The 19,555-nt window shown below is 36.8% G+C and overlaps 1 protein-coding gene across 3 annotated transcripts; it reads right to left on the reverse strand.

Moving 5' to 3' along the window:
- Positions 1 to 1,523: 1,523 nt before the first annotated feature.
- LOC137472130 (coagulation factor XI-like) lies at positions 1,524 to 18,056 on the reverse strand. Of its 3 annotated transcripts, XM_068186876.1 has the most exons (17): positions 17,916 to 18,056; positions 17,341 to 17,434; positions 17,184 to 17,229; positions 16,654 to 16,712; positions 13,858 to 14,020; positions 13,095 to 13,198; positions 11,401 to 11,560; positions 10,718 to 10,827; positions 7,609 to 7,768; positions 6,702 to 6,811; positions 6,455 to 6,614; positions 6,210 to 6,325; positions 5,679 to 5,853; positions 5,126 to 5,301; positions 4,725 to 4,820; positions 3,272 to 3,411; positions 1,524 to 1,894 (listed from the first exon to the last, which is right to left on the reverse strand). In XM_068186876.1, exons 4-17 carry the CDS (start codon positions 16,709 to 16,711, stop codon positions 1,739 to 1,741), a joined length of 1,884 nt encoding a protein of 627 aa, XP_068042977.1. In that variant the 5' UTR covers position 16,712; positions 17,184 to 17,229; positions 17,341 to 17,434; positions 17,916 to 18,056; the 3' UTR covers positions 1,524 to 1,738. The 3 variants fall into 3 exon arrangements, with proteins under 3 accessions (XP_068042977.1, XP_068042976.1, XP_068042978.1); XM_068186875.1 differs by lacking the exon at positions 17,916 to 18,056 and having other exon boundaries at positions 17,341 to 17,647; XM_068186877.1 differs by lacking the exons at positions 13,095 to 13,198; positions 16,654 to 16,712; positions 17,184 to 17,229; positions 17,341 to 17,434; positions 17,916 to 18,056 and having other exon boundaries at positions 1,525 to 1,894; positions 13,858 to 13,989.
- Positions 18,057 to 19,555: the final 1,499 nt, after the last annotated feature.

Consider the following 19,555-nt stretch of genomic DNA (forward strand, 5'->3'; position numbering starts at 1 on the left):
GCCTGCAACGGCAGCATTACCTCTGCTCTCCTGCTAAGTTTGGACTGTTTTCATCCCTTCTCTGACTTCCACTTCTTTAAAAATAAACAAAGTAAACCAACTCCCCAGCCTTTGAATACAGCCTTGGGATTTCAGGTTTGTTGACTTCAGTCAGCTTAGCACTGCACACCCTGACTCCAGACAGAGACAGGAGTATAAGCTTGTAGCGTGGAATTACACCTTTTTTCCCTCAGTATTATTTACAAATAAAACATAAAAAATTAAGGACAAAAGTAATTTTCAGCAGCTAGAGCCTTATCTCCCGTAAATTTGATGTTTAATTCCTAAGTTTCATGACCTCATTTACTTGCAGAGCCACTCCTGCTGCTTACCTCCCAGTGTGGTGCAGGGCAATTACGAGTAGCCCTCTGGAACATGTTTTCAGCAATTATGGTAATGTAGATTATTAGGAAACAAGCTCATAAAGGTTGGCAAAGACAGTGTTGGTACTCTACTCTCTTTTCTGATGCAGTGTGAAATGTTGTTTCTTACTATGGGAAAGTAATTAATTTTTGATTCCTGTTTCTCACACGAGTATTGATTTTTGCCATGTTTGCTACCTGACACAAAGGAACAAAAAATTATAAAAGGAAACAAGGAGGTATAGGAACAGGAAGAAGTTATTTCTTTAATCACAGAGTTAGACATTTGGAAAATAAAAATATATATTGGTGGGGGGGGGATCCTTTTATTGATTTTCTGGATATTCTTCCTCAAGAGAAGTAGACCCTCATTATCCTCATCACAAAATTATCCACAGAAATTAGAATAATGTAGGTGACAGCTCATTGGGAACAATGGGTTAAAAGTAGAAGACTGGCAGGGATTGTAAACACGCTCAAGTGGCCTTGCAGCTGGGAATGCAAAAAGTCTGGAGAGCAGCAATGTAGAAAAAAAAAGTATTTTATGCCTTCCACTGTTTGTGTTCTGTGTGCCTTGAGAACACCTGTGTACAGATAACATGCGTGTTTGGTAACCTGGAGGCACCCTAAGGGTCAGGCTTGAGCTCCCTGACTTGGTCCTGAGAAGATCAAAGCCAGTGGAGATCACAGCACAATGGTAAACCACATTTACCTGCTGGGAACAGCAGGATGGGATTTTCCAGCATGAACTGGGCTTGGTGGTGCCTGCATTCATGCGTGTCCCTCTGCCAAGATCTCTGGCTTTGTTTTCTTGCTTAGTACTGACACTTTTTTGGTTAATTCCCCAGGGAAACTAGGGGAATGCAACTCTGTAGGCATTTCCATGCCTCAGCTTCCCTTCCCCCAGCCCTCCAGTAAACTTCTAAGTGGTTCACCCATTTTAACTACATTCAGACGAGAGAGGGAAATTTCTTTTTTTGTGTGGTAACCTCCTAAGACAGAAGTAGTTCCCAGCTCCAAGGTCCATACATATCTTGCAACATCATCCACTCCCGTTTTATGTTAGCAAGAACAGAAGCACTCTGTGGCTTTCTTCTTCATATTTTCTTCTTCATATTTTCTTCTGCCAAATCAGTGATCACAGAGTTTATTGTTATTACTGCTTTTTATTTAGTAATAGGAAAATTCATTCATTCCTGCTTTTCTGCATTTTAAAAGTACTTTACACTTCAGGCTAACAAAAACCACCCTTGAAAAAGCACTAATACTCTTTTATCCCATTGCTCTGAGGGTTGTTATTCCACAGCCACACTTTGAGTGAGTCAGTAATGCTCATACTATGTTGTTTTTTCTAGAATCCAGTCTGCATAGTCAGCAACTTTGGTGTAGACTCCCGGCTGCCTGGGGCGAGCGCACCCTTCGCCCCAGCTGGTGATGCCCACCAGATACCACACCTCCTCGTGTCTGCATGACAGTGGCCCTCCTGAATCTCCCTGTGTCACAGGAGAAAAAGAGAGAGCATGCAAGGAAGAGGCTTCATCAGTATTTCTATCACAAAGAAAGCTTTGAATAAAATCAGCATCATTCAATTTTAACACCAGCATAACAGCCTAGATTTCAATCACTATCACTTACAGATAATTAAGAGAGGATTGAAGCAGGTGTTCTGATTGTTTAGTAAATTGATTTCTCAATAGTCATTGCAAACAATTTCTTCTTCCCATGAAGGTTCAAAACTACTGGTTTATATTATTTTCCTTTTATTATTATTATTGCCTTATCTACATACAGTGATTTAAAACTGTGTGTAGTATTGGCAGTATTTTTTCTTATGACCATGTTTTTAGTATCTCAGTTCTCTACATGCCTTATCCTGTTTGAGTGAGACTGTCCCACTCAGGATAAAACACTTTTGTGTTTTCTTTTTCTATTCCCTTCTGAACATAAGATTCCTTAGAGAAACTGTTATGAGTTGTTAGGACAATAGCAAGTGTGTTATTTTTTAAAACAGCATCTCCATGTTCTGTTACACTTTATCAGATTAAAAAAAAGCTTAATTGGCATAGCGGAAAAATTGCTTCCCAGCTCCAAGTGTTTTTATTCCTAACTAATCATAGAAATAGTAACATTTCAGCATACAATTATTAAGTGTTAAATGCTTGCAGTGAAAACTGTATTTGGTAGAGAATTTAATATTAATAACCAGTCTATTTTCTTCTTGCAGAAATTAACTCAGAATATTTAAACTGGCGAAAGTGCGTGAGTTTACTCTTAAGCAGAGACTTTGGCTCATGGAACTCATGCTGTGGTGACATTTTCAACTTTAATTATGAGCAAAGCAGTTTTCACAGTTTGTTTTTAGCCTTCTATTCCCCGTGCATTTTAATAGCATTGCTAGCACCCTCCCTTCTTTGGATGCTTAAAAATATGATTTTATGTACTGTATTTCCTACCAAAAAATGAAAAAAAAAAAAAAAAAAAAAAAAAAAAAAAGAAAGAAAGAAATCCCGTAGGAAATCTGCTTTTATTGGAGAAACACTTCAAGGTACTATACTTGCGCTCTCTCGCTCTCTGGATTTCTGATAGTCTGAAGGAACACTGGTTTTATTCCCTAAATGGATATGTATGGATCCACACTCAAAGTTTCCTATCCATGGAATCTATCCCTAAAGATTTCAGTGTCATATATAAGAAATATTTTCCATATACCTTGGTTTTCAGTGCTTTTGACAACCAAAAGTGACAAGTTAAACAAGAGCTCTATTAATAATCATACTTTTCTAATAACAATTAAAAATAATTGTAGTAGTCATTTATATATTTGAACATATGGTTGGAATATATAACTATACACTACTGTTTGTCATTACCTTACAAGCATCCCTTCCTCCTTCATCATAGCCAGCACAGATCACTTTGTCACCTATTCTGTGCTTCCAGTACCTTGCCTGGCATTCCTCTTTTGACATGAAGGGAACAAGAGCCTTTTGGAGAATATCTTGTACCCGACCTATATGAAAGGCAATATGAGATGAGAAATGCTTGGTTCTAGCAAAACAAAGGTCAAAATTCAACTCTAGAAATCCTCATACACTGATATTACAGAGTGGGAGGTCACTGCTTCTGGAGTGTTAATAAATGTTCATCACACTGATTTTCCTTCCTTTAGGGAGTGAAAATGTTCCTTTGCTAGTGAACAATGTGAATTGCCTTCTAATTTAAATGCTTTTATGATGCCACCTTCTTTCTCATAACTGGAAAAGCTTCAAAACTCCCTTGTGATGTGCAACAAATCCTCATATGGGAATAGCTCTCAGAACATTGGCCCTTGGAGCATTGCTGTTAGTATTGCTTTTTGTTAATAACTATTATTTCCTAGTAAAGTGTTGCAATAAGTTTGTAATCTCCCAGTTGCCAAATCTGTGCTGCTCTCTCTTCTAGTAGTTTTAAGATGGAGAAATTTGCACATAGACTAAACAAGAGTATTTAGAACCAGCCTTTTCTTTAGTAATTAACAGAAGAAATTTGTCCATAGAGTAGCTGCCTAAATTTGTTAGATTTCTCATTGAACTATAACTTTCAGATAGGCACATGTATAAAGGAAAAGGTTCTCTGTAAATAGATGCATATACATCTATATAAATATACAAAAATATAAGTAAATAAATAGATGTAAAACCACACCTTGATAATTAAGAGCTTTTACCCTACCTCCATATAAAGTCAGAGGAGTCCAAATCTCATCTACTATAAAAACACAAGTAATTGGCATGGTCTATAATGAATCTTCAGAATAAGAAAAGCAACATACTTCAGTCTCCAATTTCTAATATTATATGAATGCAATCACATAAAAAAACACAATGGGTTATATGCAGACTGCAATTCAAAACAGTTCAGTGGTAAATTTCTTGCATTTACTTTAGCTAGGAAAAAATAAAAAAGAGTGTGCAAAACCTGGATATGTACTGGGGTTTGCCAGTAGATTAAACTAGAATCTAATGAAGGGTATTTGAGTGTTGTAGAAGATGTATTTAGATATATCTAGAGGATTGAATTCTCAAGTATTTCAAGCTACTGAACCAATTTATAAAATTAATTATTGTGTCAGAGCATGGAGCTATTTAATGATAATTTCATTTATGTTTTTTGGTGTCTTAATAGAAATCAATTCTAATAAAGAATTATATTAAAGTACTGTCTAGAAGGAATAGTGGTTCTAAGAACAGAGAAGAATTTTCTTTTTTTTAGAGGAGAGGTTTTTTGTCAAAACATTGATTTTAAAAATACAAAAATTCACTGTTTAAAAGTATTTCTCTGTACCTTTTTCTTTTCTGTAACCCCATCCAATTACCCAACATTCAGTATAAAATATGTTAGTGTCTTCTTTTGATGGCAGGCAGATAGGTTGTTGAAGATCTAAATTACAAGAGAAAATATTAGTTTGTCCAGCAGAGACAACTGCAACAGTAAGGTTTTGTGGGTACCCACATGGCCCCTGACGACAGCTTCCATGTATGCTTTGTCCCTTACATTATGTATCACTCCCAGCTCATAAATTCAAGCCACCCATTTTATTTTCTAAGCCAACAGAATCGATTCTCCTCAAAACACAGTAACTGCATATTAAAGGAAGCCAGCCCAGGTGTCATGCACTGCCATAGCAATGCCAGCCCTATGTCTTCCTGCACGTTTTCACAATTCCTCTGCAGTATACTACATACCAGTAAAATTCATAGGCTCGGCAAGTTTCATTAAAGCTATGTCATATCCAATCTGTGCATATTTATACTGAGAGTGAACAATAATCTCTTCCACTTTGAAGAAGGGTGTATCATCATTTATTTCTGATTGTCTTAAAATGCCAGCATAAATACGCCAAATGTTGGGATTCTCTAGACTGAGGGAAAAAGACAAACAGTCAGTCTGTGACTAAATAGCCTAATAAAGTATAACAATAAGAAAAAACGTGTATCTTATGAGAATGTCTAGGGTTCTGTAGGTGTTTGTTGTCTGCTTTAGAATTTCACCTTCTAGATTCATTAAAATAATTTAGCATCAGCAGTACAGTACTATGCTAAAAAGGGACAAAGTATGGAGTTCCAGTTGCATTAAGAAACTGAATGTCTACCTGAAAATTTCACCTTTTGGTTACATTAAACCAGTTCATCTATTTCTAGTTCTCATTGTTATTATCCTGGAAAGGTAGACCTCAATTTATCTTGCATGCTGGGTTAAACGTTGAGGCTTATTTGTACATTTACATTTAGGCCTCACCTCGTGACACAGTGAGCAGCTGTGAGGATCCACTGGTTGCTGATGATGGAGCCACCACAGAGGTGTCTCTGGCGAGACAGCCTGGCGTGCAAGCTGACCTGCCACGGCCATTCACCAGGGGAGGAGTCTGTCCCACCAACGATCCTAATTGTTCTTGCAGAATGCTGCATACACACTACAGAAATAATTCAAAACTGAGCTAAAGGACAACTTGCATTCACCAATGAAAAATGAAGATGAGACTACTGCTGATCACTGAATAGGCACCACCTATTGTGAAAAAGGTGACACATGATACATTTTTGATACATCATGATTTATGATAGTAAAGTCTATTAAGACCAAATTCACAGTGCTGTTCTGGTGTTTGCCATGTGAAGACCTGACTGACCTCACTTTTCCAGAACACTTAAACTTTACAAGATCACCCACTGGGACAGTGCAACCACTTTAAAAAAAAATATGGTTTGGCCTCCCACACTGAAATCAAGGAAGCACTGTCTATTTTTCATAAAAGAAGCTTTTACTTACCCGTACTGGCCTTTTTTTTGCATAATCTTAGTGAGTATCCAGAGATACTTCCTGGTCCATGCACTATTTTCACTGGAGATCCATTTGAGGACATTCTTAGGTGACACTCACACTTTCTGACAATTAATTAATGCAAACATTTAGTTTGTATTTTTTTCACTGAACAATACATACATTACTCCCTCACCACATCTCTGGAATGATTATTTCAGCAATCTTTGAGCATTTTCAAAAACATATCTCACCCTTCTTCATTGCATGAATCTTGGAGGAGAGAATAGGAAAAAAATTGGCAGCGGATAATGTCTGTGCAAACCTGCTGACAGGCTCTGTGCCCCTTAGTATGAGTGACAGTAAGTTCATCTCCCAAAAAATCCATCTGCGTGTAAGTGCGAGAATTGCAGGCTGTAAGAATGATTGCATTCAAAGCATCAGAAAGTTATTACTTAGATTAAGTCAAAATTAGTATTTTTATTGCAATTTATTGTTTACCAGGAAGAGATCTTCTGCAATTTAGGAGGCCAAAGCCTGATACAGCATTTTCTTGTGATATGAGTTCCTCTGGAATTCCACTTGTTGATGTCTTCAGAAGGCAAAGATTTCTAAAATGAAATATTTTTCACAATAACTAAACTTGTTCTCACATTCTAAAAATAATTGTTTAGATACTGGTAAAAGAAGGTTCTTTCCTAAATACACTCTTTTCTCCCAAGTCTCAATCTGTAGAAGTATTTCATATGAAAATGCATTCACTAAGTTCACTAGTTCACACTAAATTGAAGCGATCTTTCACAGTGCTGTGAAATGCCATACAACTATACTACTAAAGGTGGTACAGTATTTATACATATACAGAAGAGGAGACTTTAGATGATGCATTCCATCTCATCTCCCTAAAATTCCTTTGAAACTTTATTCTTCTGATTTGTGTGGAATGTTTATTTTTAACTATTCTCACTAATAAGTATGAAAGAAGAAAGCCAAATAGAAATATTTCTAAAGCCATTAACTTACTTGAAAAATATTTTCAAGTAAATAAGTTCGCCCTGCCAGGAAACCAGATGGCTCTTTTGATAATGCCATAAAATTCGGCTTTAAGTCTTTAAAACAATCTGGAGGCTCACTGTACTTTTGACATGTATAATTCTTTTCAGATTAAGACCAGATACACAACCACAATACAAAAGCCCTGATCACATTGGAAAACAGTTGAAATGCCCACAGGAAATTACAAATTTATGAAAAAAATCCATAAAAAGCTGTGCTTCACTGAAAATAGCCCTTCAACATAAACTTACATACGTCTAAGAAATTAGTGCTTAAAAAAGGACTCTGTGTTTTTAAAAAAATAAATTTTAAATAATCTATGTAGATAATATCATTTAACTGTCATATTCACCTTTGAGATTCTATTTGCCATTTCCTGGTAAAAAATGTAAAGAACAAGCACTTTGGAAAATATGTACAAATAGTTTGGCAGACAGAAATATCAGGAGTAAAAAAACTTGTAATATTAATTCCTGAAAACACTTGATCTTCAAAAATGTCCATTTGACAATCTGCATAAAACAAGAACAAAATATCAAAATTCCAAAAACTTTAGTATGTCATGACAACATTGAGATTTACAGATAATTCATTTTTATCTTTATTCCCATTTTCCTTCTGTGATTGATAAACTGGAAAGATAACACAGCATTTTAACCAAAAATTACTTCTCAAGAATATTTTTGACTATGTAAAGTCATGGAGAGCACTACAGGGATAAAGTTGATATAGAGGAAAAGAGAAAGTACAGGTTACAATAGAGATATCCTAATCTAATAGGGAAATATTTAAATTAATTTTCAATGGGCAAATCAGGTTCATGAGAAGACTACAAAAAAATAAGGTGATGATCTTAACACTTTTACTATTTGAAAGGTATGCAGAGTAAGTAGGAGTGCTGCCCTTTGACATGGCCAAAATAACACAACAGAGGCTTGGCAGGATAGTTCACACAACCAAACAATGGATCTAGAGGTTACAGGAAATATTAGCATGTTTAAAAAGAGATTAATGAGTATCCTTCTCCAAAGATATACTTGAAGTCCCAGTTAGAATCCAAGTGCAAGAATTTAAAAAGAAAAACTGGAAACATCAGCATGGACGATGTTTCTTGATCCTATCAAGCTGCAGAGATAGTAAAAATAGTGATTTTATCCAAAAGACAGGATTTGGTGGCAGCAGAGAACTTGAGCTGTTAAGAAAGTACAGCAACCAAGTCAATACTGCCCACTGTGTTATAGAAACATACTGGGAACATCTTACTACAGAAGGAAAAAACTCAGAAGAGGCAGAGATTACTCTGAATCCTGTTAATTTGATGAGGTTTTCAAAAAACATAGGCAAGAAAGGACAACAATATTGGGCAGAATTTACACAATAAGAACAGTAAAAAACTTAATCAGAAATATAGAAAATTAGAGTCAATTAACTCTCGCAATTAGTAGTTAAGAGGGAATAAGTAGTTAAAGGGAAAATAGCATTCAGAAGAACAGATAGTTTCAAAGGAAATTATATTTAAAGCAAAAATGTGGATCTGAAACTCCAAGGAAGCTAACCCATGATCTCAAGAATCGTGTTCAGTGATCATTTGCTCAATATTCAGTGATCTGCAGGAAGATACTTTGCAAAGGGCAGAAAACAGACAAATTGCTATGCATGAGTAATAGTCTGTGTGCATAAGAATAAAGTCAGAGAGGCAAAGGCACAAAATGAAAGGCCACACGAAAAGGAGTAAACTAAATTAAGTCAGAAGAAAACCTCAAACAAATATTGAACTAAACCCATTTCAGATGTCGACAAAACAACAAGGCAGAAGACATTACTGCGTTTTTATGACTACATTCTACAAATTTTTCTCTGGATAGGTATAGATGATCTGTCTGAGATTAGGACAGGTGACCTCCTTAGATGATCTCTTGATGCACTAGTGCTGTCTAGGCTTCCATGATCACGCAAGTTATTTCTCGTCTCTCTTGCCTGCTCTTGCCTCTTTCACATGACACAGAAAGTAGGGAAAGACAGGCTGGAACAAGATTGATTTTCACATGATGTCATGGTTTTATCCCAGCCAACAACCAAGCCCCATGCAGTCACTCACTCACTCACCCACCAGTAAGATCAGGGAGAGAATCAGAAGGGTAAAAGCCAGAAACTTGTGGTTTCAGGTAAAGACTGTTTTATAGGAAAAGTCCATGTTGGGCACCAAAAAGGACTTTGGTGGGTTGACCTTGGCTGGATGCCCGGTGCCCAGCAACTTACTCTATCATTCTCCCTTCCCAGCTGGACAGGTGAGCAAAAATGAGATGGAAAATGACCCATAGGTTGAAATAAGGCAGTTTACTAAAGCAAAAGGTTGCATACATACAAGCAAAGAGGACAAACTAACTCAATTATTTTATTTTCTACTTCCCATCAGCAAGTGATATCCAACCACTTCCTGGGAAGATCCTCCTGGGAAACAGGGCTTCAGCATGCATAGTGGTTGCTCCAGAAGGTAAACATTGTAAATAATAAATGCCTGCCCTTCCTCCTCCTTTCCTTAGATTTCATAGCTGAGCTGACATCATATGACATGGAATGCCCCTGTGGGTAATTTGGGCCAGCTGACCTAGGTGTATTCCCTCAGAGGATCTTGCCCACCCCCAGACTATTGATGGGAGGAATGTTGGGGAGAGAGTGCTGATGCTGTGCCAGCACTGCCCAGCAGTAAACCCAAGCACTGATTTTAGAAAGCAATATATTGATACACATCTCTATGAAATGTGATTTATACAGGAAAACTAGATTATCTGTGAGATAAAATAAGGCGATATGAAAGCAGAATAACATCATTGTTAAGAAGGGAAAATATCACACAGTAAGACAAAGTGAAAATAGAACTAAAAAGAAAAAGAAAAAAAAAATTGAAAGATGTTTCAATTGAGATTAAGAAGGTTTGATACACACTGTTTGATTTTAGGCTCCTGAGAATTTTGTCTGAGTGATGATTGCAGGAACAAGCACAGACTTTTTGCTTTCATCACAAATCACCCACAAAATGCATATTACATCCTTTCCTATTAGCCAGCTGTATTAAAACACTGTTTTCAAGTGCATATACAGTATACAAACAGAGCCTAGAAAGCTTTATATTTCCCCTGATCTTTGAATCTGATGGGCTTTTATCTTTCAATTTTGTATCCACGATACAAAGATAGCATACAATTTCATCAAGCTAATATAATGAAAGAATTCTTTAGCTCTCTAAAGAAGGGAACTGTTTCTGTAAGACAAATGATAATATGAAAAAATTAAAAAGAAATGAACCTCTTTTGTCCCTGAGTGTACTAACTATATTTTAAGAATAAGATTATTTTAGAATTATTCTACCTAATGAAACATTTCTACATGTGAGTGAGAGATTGCATTTCAGGATACATGACCCTTAAAACTAAATAGAATCAGAGATTTGAAATAGTTACCTAATTCAGAAAGCTGACATGGCTTTAGAGAGAATCCAGACACAACCCCATCAAGCACCTTTATGTTGGTTGGAATTCCTACACTGGTATGTTTCAAGAAGCATTTTTTACTGAATGAAAAAGAGTAAATAAAGTGGTAAGAAAACAGGTCTTTTTCCTTGGACTAAACCATCTTCCTGAGCCCACAATTCCTGCCATTGTTCATGGTCTGGCCATGGGCCAGAACCATCTCCAACCTCCAGAACAGAGTTCAAGTGATGAACAGAGCTAGCTGAAAAATGTTTAACTTCCAAAATTGATCAGATTAAGAGCTCAAAAATAGGTCTCATTAAAATGAAATTATTTCTCTGGATACTCTGATGATGCTATTTTCATAACAATAAGCAGAGTAAGATTGAACTGAGCAAAAATGCAGCACAGCTATCAATATAATTTGCATTTCAGTATCTTCAGAGGATTTTAGGATTTTTTCAAGGCTGTAATAATCAAGTTTGTCTTTCTCACCAATGGACAAATTAAAGCCAATTTACAATTGATATTTTCCTACCTGTAAATGCGAACAAACATTGCAAGGAGGAATAAATTGAAAATTCCTGAGTAAATTCTTGCGCCTTAGAGTGCTCTGAGATTTAATCTACTTAGGCACAGGGCTATCCAGGGAAATTAATCCAACCTGTATTTACCAAACGCTTGCATTGTGAAATGTTTCAGAGGCATATGTAAAAAAATGACAACGGTTGTCATTGGTACATTGTTTTTGACACTCTTGATAGCTGTCAGCCATAGTAATATCAAAAATATTCCCTTCCATATCCAGTCCTACATGGACATCTGGGCTGCAAGCTGTGAAGAAAAAGAGACCAAGTTCTGAAAATGTACTTCTATTATTTTCCCCATCCCGTGCCCCAAATTCCCCAAAAGAAAGCATTTTGTATGACACAGCCCTCATAATTCAAATGCCACATGCCACGCTCAGTTCAGTTACATCATACTTTACACATAGATCCAGCACCAAATCAGAAATCAAGGTTTGGTGTAGTACCTCATGACAAGGGGAAAAATTGGCAGACTTTGACAGTGCCTCTGCCTACATGAGAGAGGGGCTCTAACCACTGAGGCTGACTGAGACCAGGATGACATTCACCAAAGTAAGAACTCAGAATCAATATTAAAATATATTTTCCCAGTTCCAAATTCATAGAGCAGTTTAAATGGCATATTCTGTGCTCAAAACCAAGAGACAATTCCCACTTGAGTCAGAATATTACATTTACACTCCAGAGAGGGAGGACTGCAACTGTGGGGTTTGAAATGAAGGTCATTTCACAGAACAAGAGTCAGCCCATGATTGGAGGCATTTTTAAACATGTATGGATAGATTTTCATTTAGTCTGATTCTAGAGTAATTCCAGTGATATTAATTAGTCTAAATAACATAAAGAATAATATCCCACTGAAATCTCTCTTTCTGTTCCAAGATACGCAGAAATACAAACATGAAGGGCTATTGGCAGGAAAGAGCTTTTAAGGGACCTGACTGCTCTGAAGGGCTAGTGGCAAGCACAACTTATTGATAACAGCCATGGTGGAGAACTTGCATAGAAACCCACTTAGTCTTGCCATCTTGAGATGCTATACCAATACAACTAAAGAACTAGCCTGACATCCGTAAGACACCATTTATCCTCAAAGTCAGGAAATGAAAACTATATTCTTCCTTATTCTGTTTTTTTAAAGGACCATGCTATGCTTAAAGTTGATCTCCTTTTAATGACATCATTATGACAGTGCTAATTTAAAACATACATAAAATAACACATTTAATAGGCTTTTAATATGCCCAGTGATAACTTGTAGGTATGGCATGCTGACATTAAGTCTTCATGTACAGCACATATACCCTAAAAGATGCAGCTGCTAAAAAATTATTACACAGAATCACAAAACTATTAGCATCACTTTGTGACAATGCACTTTTGCTTTGCTGAACATCTGCACCTCAGTTATAAAACAGGGTCACACATGCCATATGAGCCACTTTCGGGACTGGAATTGTCATAGTAAATTAATCTTTAGAACTGGAATCAGCAATTAAAGCATGGGTTGCCATCTGCCTTTAGCAAATAAAACTGTGACTGCGGGAGTATGATTTCCCTGTTACCTCATCTGGGGAGCCTGGGTGGTGGATAGGTGGGCCTGAAGAGTAAAACCAGTGGAGCTTTTGTCACCTGTGTTTGAAAGTGGTCTGGCAAAGAACACACAAATCACTGTTTGGCTGCCTCCCTGATTCCATTCCTCTTCCCAAAATGCTAATTTTTTAACAGCTGCTATGCAATGCAGAGCATAAAATACATGCATGTGAATAACCATATCTTACCACTAATTTGGTTACACTGTTTTAAGGAATGTCCAGAGATAGCTCCTTCCATATCCAGTTTCGGCAGCATTTCTGTATCACTGTCTTTTAAATAGCAGGAGAACCTGTGTTTTAAAATGCAGCAATTCACAGCTTTGGCAGTATAACACAGACTTTCAGAACAGTTTCTCAGGTGAAATGCAGCCTGTCCAATATCCCTCAACATGAAAATGTTGACAAGTGCAATTGGAAGAAAAATAGGGTCAAGCCTTACACACTTTGTTGGCAGTTGTGGCAGATGAGAATATTTTGTGTTTGTGGGAACTTCTAGAGGTCTCAATAAAATGAGAAGCTGAGCCCAGGGTTGGGAGGACAGAAATGCACTGGGCATAGACAGAAGACAACATCATTCTCTCAGGTTACTGAAATTCTTAGTTGTGACAAAAATATACTAAAGTAGAAAGGATGGAGAACAGTACAGGGGATCATTGGAGACGTGAAATTATTCACATTGGCCCTCAACAATAAATATGTGGCCTAGAGGAGGGAGTGCAGAGTCAGTTCTCTTTCCTTGAAATGGCCGGTGTGTGAGTGTGAAAAAATGGGCATTGTCAAATTTAACCTTTTGAATTCAAGCAATTACTCCAAGATCACCAGTTATAGAGATACTTGACATTGTTCTCCATGGCAACCCTGCACCTTTCCCTGCATGCCTGTGTTCTGTCAAAATGTTACCAGGTTTCTAAATTATCACAGGAGACCAGCAAGTACATGAACATTCTACCTTTTTGCAGGATCTTTAGTCCATGTCGCTGGCAAGTAGGTGAAGAGCAGACAGGTAGGATGGTAAGTACACACTATTTGGCAGTAATTGGCACTCGGTGTAAAAACTGTAGTAAGGTCTCCTCCTTGGAAGAATGTATTTTCATAGATCTGAGTCACACATTCTGACATGGAATAACAAAATTATCAGTTATTAGAGACAGGAACATCAGGAGAGGGTGAAGCCATTTCTCTTCTTCATCATTGACCTTGCTTTTAAAAGGGGCTTTTGTCAGGAAAAGTGGGTAAGGCAGGTGAGTAGCACAGTTCCTCTGAGAGTCTCATCTTTTCACTCCAGCAGAAACAATACTGTCATGGGTGTTTCCCTCTGTTCCCTGCCTCATACCCAACGCTGAAGCAGGGCAGCTTGAGCCCAGGTAGAAACCCAAGAAGCTGGATGGGCCACAAGGCAGATCTGCATGGCAGAGGAGGAAGGTACCTTCCCATGGCAAATCTCAGGAACAGCAGAAATCTCTCCTGAGAGAGACCAATACAGATCATTATGAGAAAAACCAGGAAGAGGAAGTGCAGGTACCAAAAGGAGTTATAAAGTTTTATATAAAGACAATCCTATTTTTGGGGGATCCTCTGAAGTCAGAGTCACAGGTGGTGCCACTGTGCACAGCCTCAATGGCTCCCAGGATTTCATAGACCTTCAGCTCTCTCACACTCCATCCTGAACCCCCCCCAAACCTTCTTCACAATGAAGAAAATACTGTTTCAGGAATAATGTCTCATGAACAGTCTAGAATAAAAATGAGCCATACTACTACCTTGCATCTGCAGGACTTCTTAACTCTGAATGACATACTGAACTCTGTCATGGCAACCACTCACGCTGCAGAGCTCTGCAGCAAAGGCACCCAACAACAACTTCCTCACATCTTTCAGAATTAAGGCACTTGTAAGATCACAGAATCACAGAATATGCTGAGTTGGAATGGATCCACAAGGATCATTGAGACCCTCCACTGGCCCTGCACAGGACCATCCCCAAGAGTTACACCATGTGCCCGAGAATGTTTTTTAAACACTTTTCGAATTCTGTCAGGCTTGGTGCTGTGACCACTTCCCTGGGGAGCCTGTTCCAGTGCCCAACCACCCTCTGGGTGAAGAATGTTTTTCTAATATCCAACCTAAACCTCGCCTGACACAACATCAGGCCAGTCCCTCTGGTACTGTCAGTCTCAAGACCCTTGGGAGTCTTGAATATCCACTGTAGTGCAGAAGCAGGATAGTTTGTCTAAGATCTCTGTATTAAAACACGCAAGAGAGCTGTCTTTGCACAGGAGAACATTCTCTTTTGGAATTTGCCCTCCAAAAGGAGTAGCAAACCAATGAAATGGCAATTTTTATTCCTGCATCTACCAAAGTGCTTTTTCTTGGATAAAAGACAAAGACAACATAAGGAATTTTTTCAGACTGGGTGGAAACCCAACTGAAAACATTTTATCTAGTGGCTTAATCTGTTACTTTAGAGTGATCATACTCTATCAAGAGATATTTAAAATGAAAACCAAAGTTAATTTCATATTGGATTTTGTGGTGTTATAGTTTAGTGCTACAGAATTTGACAGTTTTAAAATACTACGAGTGGATTTTATTTGTAAATATGATTATAAACTATGCTTTGGCAATTCAGCATTTCCTGCATACAGGTATAACATATATTTTTTTTAAAAAAGGAATAAGTAAGGATTATTATATGTGCTAGATGTGCCAATATCTTTCAAAGATTAAGTCCTTATTAGTAAAAAATTAGACTTTATAAACATCCAGGTTCTCTGGTATGTATACACTTTCAAGCTCTTTCTCTAAAAAATGGTATTTATTATTCTCAGTAGCATTTCTTTATCCAACTTTGTCATTAACAGAAAAACATTTTCAATTCTTAGAATACACCAAGTGAATTCTAAAGGTAAAAGAAAAGAATATTGCAATTATTTACTGTATCAGATATTTTGGATCCTAATCTTCTTCTAGTACAAATTAACACCAAAAAGTTATTTATGCTGTAAAACTATGCACCATGTAAAACTGTGCCAGTTCTGAACACTTTAATTTAATTAAAATGTTTTCTAGGCCTCAGAAATTTTCCAAGATTTTATTTTTGCAGAGACTTTAAGCCAGGTAAAATATTTTCTTAAATAATACTTCACTTATCTATTAGCTTTTGCTAAAAAACTCTTACCTAATTGTTCTCTGAGAAAACAGCTAATACATTACTGAACTTATACCTGTGTTAGGCCTTAGTTATAATTTATCAGGAAAGGAGATTTCAGAGAAGTGCAATGCAGTTTTTTGTAGTTTAACTTTTGCTAATGGAGCAAAGTAAATCATTAACACAGAGTGAAAGACACACATTACTCTGCCTTCTACACCCCCAAAGGGCCTCCTTCCCCAGCTGCTGCTTAGGCTACTGACCTTGCCACTGGGCACAGAACATGGACCATCACAACAATTTCACAGTTACAGTGTGGATACAGTCTCAATACTTCAGAGAAAACTGCCTGTGGCACTGTCTCATGTGTGCTGGGGGAGGTGACAGCACAGGGGGTGGCAGGACAATGTCAGTAAAGCCCAACTAGAAAGTTCCATGTCAGACAATAGGGTTATGCCAGTTTCCCAAACTTAACTAAACTCAATCCAGCAGAATAGACAGCTCTCTCAAGAGCAGACTGCAGTTACTAATCTTCTTCCCTTCTGTAATAGTTTCTCTATGCTGTTTGTAAATCTCAGTAATTATATATTAACTTACCACTGTAAACGGAAGTAAGTAAGAAAATGAAATAAAAAGTCCGATAAATCCAATTCATCCTAAAAACCACAAAATCATTCTTTAGGACATGTTCAATAAAGGGTATGAAATTAGTTTTATAAACCACTGCTAAGCCTAACACTGATTTACACTTGTACTGTTTCACCATTAATTCAAAATTACATTGAAAATTACAATTCCAGCTGTGACATGCTGTTTTGGCATACCTTTTAATCACAGAATATTAATTCTTGCTTAGACTGGGAACAATATTCCACTGAAATTACATTACTAATACTGACTCTCCAAATAGTTTAGTAAAAACTGTTATCAAGGTAGGAAAATAATTACTCACACTCACAGCTTCATATGCTATAAGAATTCTAAACTTTATTTCACATGCAACAACTTAACTTGTGAAATAAGTTAACCACAAAACGCAAGCCATAAAAACTCCAACTTGTACTGTCTTGTTGCTATGAAAATCTTTCACTGAATACCAGTGCATTATTTCAATAATGATTACATACCTGAACACATAATAAGTCTGGATGCATGGATCAGGTTTGCACTCTACTAAAAAAAAAAAAGTCAACACGTCGTGTTAAAATATTACTACCTGCAATGCTAACTCATCTTTAATGTTTACTTTGAATGGGTACTCTTTTTGTCAATACTGTTACTGACCTTGGGACACATTTTCAGAACATCTATCATCCACACCACACTGGAATTGATCCTGTATAACCACACATATGCAACATAGTCTCTCTTTTCTCCCCTATAAAATGATGATAATATTTTAAACTCCTGGAAAAATTTTCACCTCTATATCAAATTACAGAATTTTCATTGTCCCTGGATGCAATCACAAAATCTACCTGTATCTGAATATTTACAAAGTAAGCGGAACTTACCACTTCTTGTGTTGCTCAACATACATTAGTTTTCAATTAAAATAATTACTTTGCCTTTGTGTCTGTCTGCATTTCAATTGGTGTCACAAACGGGTTAGAACTTTTGTCCAAAAACTTAGTTTCCTCACTTTTCACTTCGAGTCTGGGCTTTCCTATTCAGATATGGGGCACTTATTCCAGTTTGCTACTGTTTTAATACAAACACAAGCAAAAAACAAGAAAGTAAAAAATCCCTCCAATTATATCCTTTTGGAAAAATAAGGTATACCTTTCAAAAAAGCAGAGCAGATTGACCATAAATTTTACCCAGAACATGCATGTCATTCTTGCAACATGTAGCCATACCCATGTTCATCAGAAGTTTCTGTAAGATTTCATTTTTATAATCCATTGTCTATATTTTAGAATTTTCTCTGAGGAAGGGGCATCTTCTGGAGATGGCTATTTGTTTCAGAAGCAAACTCCTGAGGAATAAACAAAAAGGAAGAAAAAATATTTCCTTCAAGCAGCAGTTCTCAATTTAAGTATCAGTCTTTCGAAAACCAAACGTCATTTTAATTACATCCGTAAGGGCATCCGTTGGATTTGATGGTGAAACTCAGAAATAAGGCAGAAATGCTATTCAAAGAGAATCACAATGAGCACGATCACTTTGGAAAATAAATGCACTTTTTTCACTGGGCTTGCTACTCACATGACGTGCTCCCTTTTGCACTGCTGTGCTGTTGCTCAAACTAACAAAGTTATACTTCTGTACAGAGAAAAAATGTATTATGGACTCTATGATGATGAGTGAGTTATTGTTTATTTTAAGACAAATTATAAAATATGCTGTGAAAAATTCTCAGCTGGTATATGTTTCCTGAGTGTCTCTGAAATCCAGAGATTATATTATTTAAACTAGGAGAAGAGTTAGAAATTTAAAGTGCACAGAATGCTAAAACTATCTAATACTCCTTAGACTCATAAGGGCTCCAGATATAAGTTTATTGTTGGTCTTAATTCCCTCATTGTATCAATTTAGCTGTCCATATTCTAAATATCAGCTAAATCAGGATGTTTCATTTAGGGTTCAGTAATTCAGATAGCAGAAATAAAAGAAGAGCTCATAAAAACATTTTTATAAATGGAAACATTTTTGATGATTGATGTTCAAAATTTATTTGAATAATCTAAAATACAATTAAAAGTTTCCTTCTGTTTGACTTGGCAGTAAAAAAACCAAAACCTGCTTCAGCCTAAGCCAGTTCTTTAAGATGATATCTCCCCAGCAGTGCACTTGCTTGATACTGCTTTTTGCTGATTTCCACTGTGATCCATGCACAAATCTCATTCCTGCAAAGGTGGCAGGAATTACTGAACTGTTTCACCTCAGGCAATAAATGACTGGATTCTAGTCTGATTTAGGGCTAATTCTGCCTAGCAGAACCAAATCCCACATTTCTTTTGGCAGTCCTATTCAAAAAACAGCTTCAACATGGAAGATCTACTCTCTGTGATGAGACAACACCTGCTGGTTGTGATGTGAAGCAAGAGGAGAAGTTTCTCAGAGGAAATGAGGGAAGGAAGGCACCAGTATGGTAGGAACAACACACATTTTCATTTTGATTTGGCTTTATGCACACCCTATTCCATTTGAATGAGGATACTGCAATAATTTCAGTATTCTGAATGCTCCAGTCAAAAAAAAAACAACCAACCAAAAAATATTCTGAAGAACTTAATGGCTATCATTATATGTATGACAAAGGAGATAGAGAAATGAAATATCAAATGCTGCTAAAACAAACTCTAAATCTAAAGCTTGATCTTTTCTTCTTACAATCAACAATCTGGAGCCTTTTCATCTGAGTCAGGATGCCATTATCTGAGTGAAGAACCTACTGTCTCACTAGGGCAGAATCTTCTGTTTGACTTGATACCACCTAAAATAGCTGCAAAAAGATAGATAGAATAATTTAGTGATTTGTGAATGGTGCAGCATT

The sequence above is a fragment of the Anomalospiza imberbis genome, chromosome 4 (assembly GCF_031753505.1).
Source record: "Anomalospiza imberbis isolate Cuckoo-Finch-1a 21T00152 chromosome 4, ASM3175350v1, whole genome shotgun sequence".
NCBI lineage: Eukaryota > Metazoa > Chordata > Aves > Passeriformes > Viduidae > Anomalospiza > Anomalospiza imberbis.

Coding starts and splice junctions, on each gene's coding strand:
- LOC137472130 (XM_068186876.1), bottom strand. CDS start 16,711: ATGAATTGGATTTATCGGACTTTTTATTTCATTTTCTTACTTACTTCC. Junction 7,769..10,717: donor ATGTCAGCTTTCTGAATTAG/GTAACTATTTCA, acceptor TGTTTTATGCAG/ATTGTCAAATGGACATTTTT. Junction 5,854..6,209: donor CAAAAAAAAGGCCAGTACGG/GTAAGTAAAAGC, acceptor TTATTTCTGTAG/TGTGTATGCAGCATTCTGCA.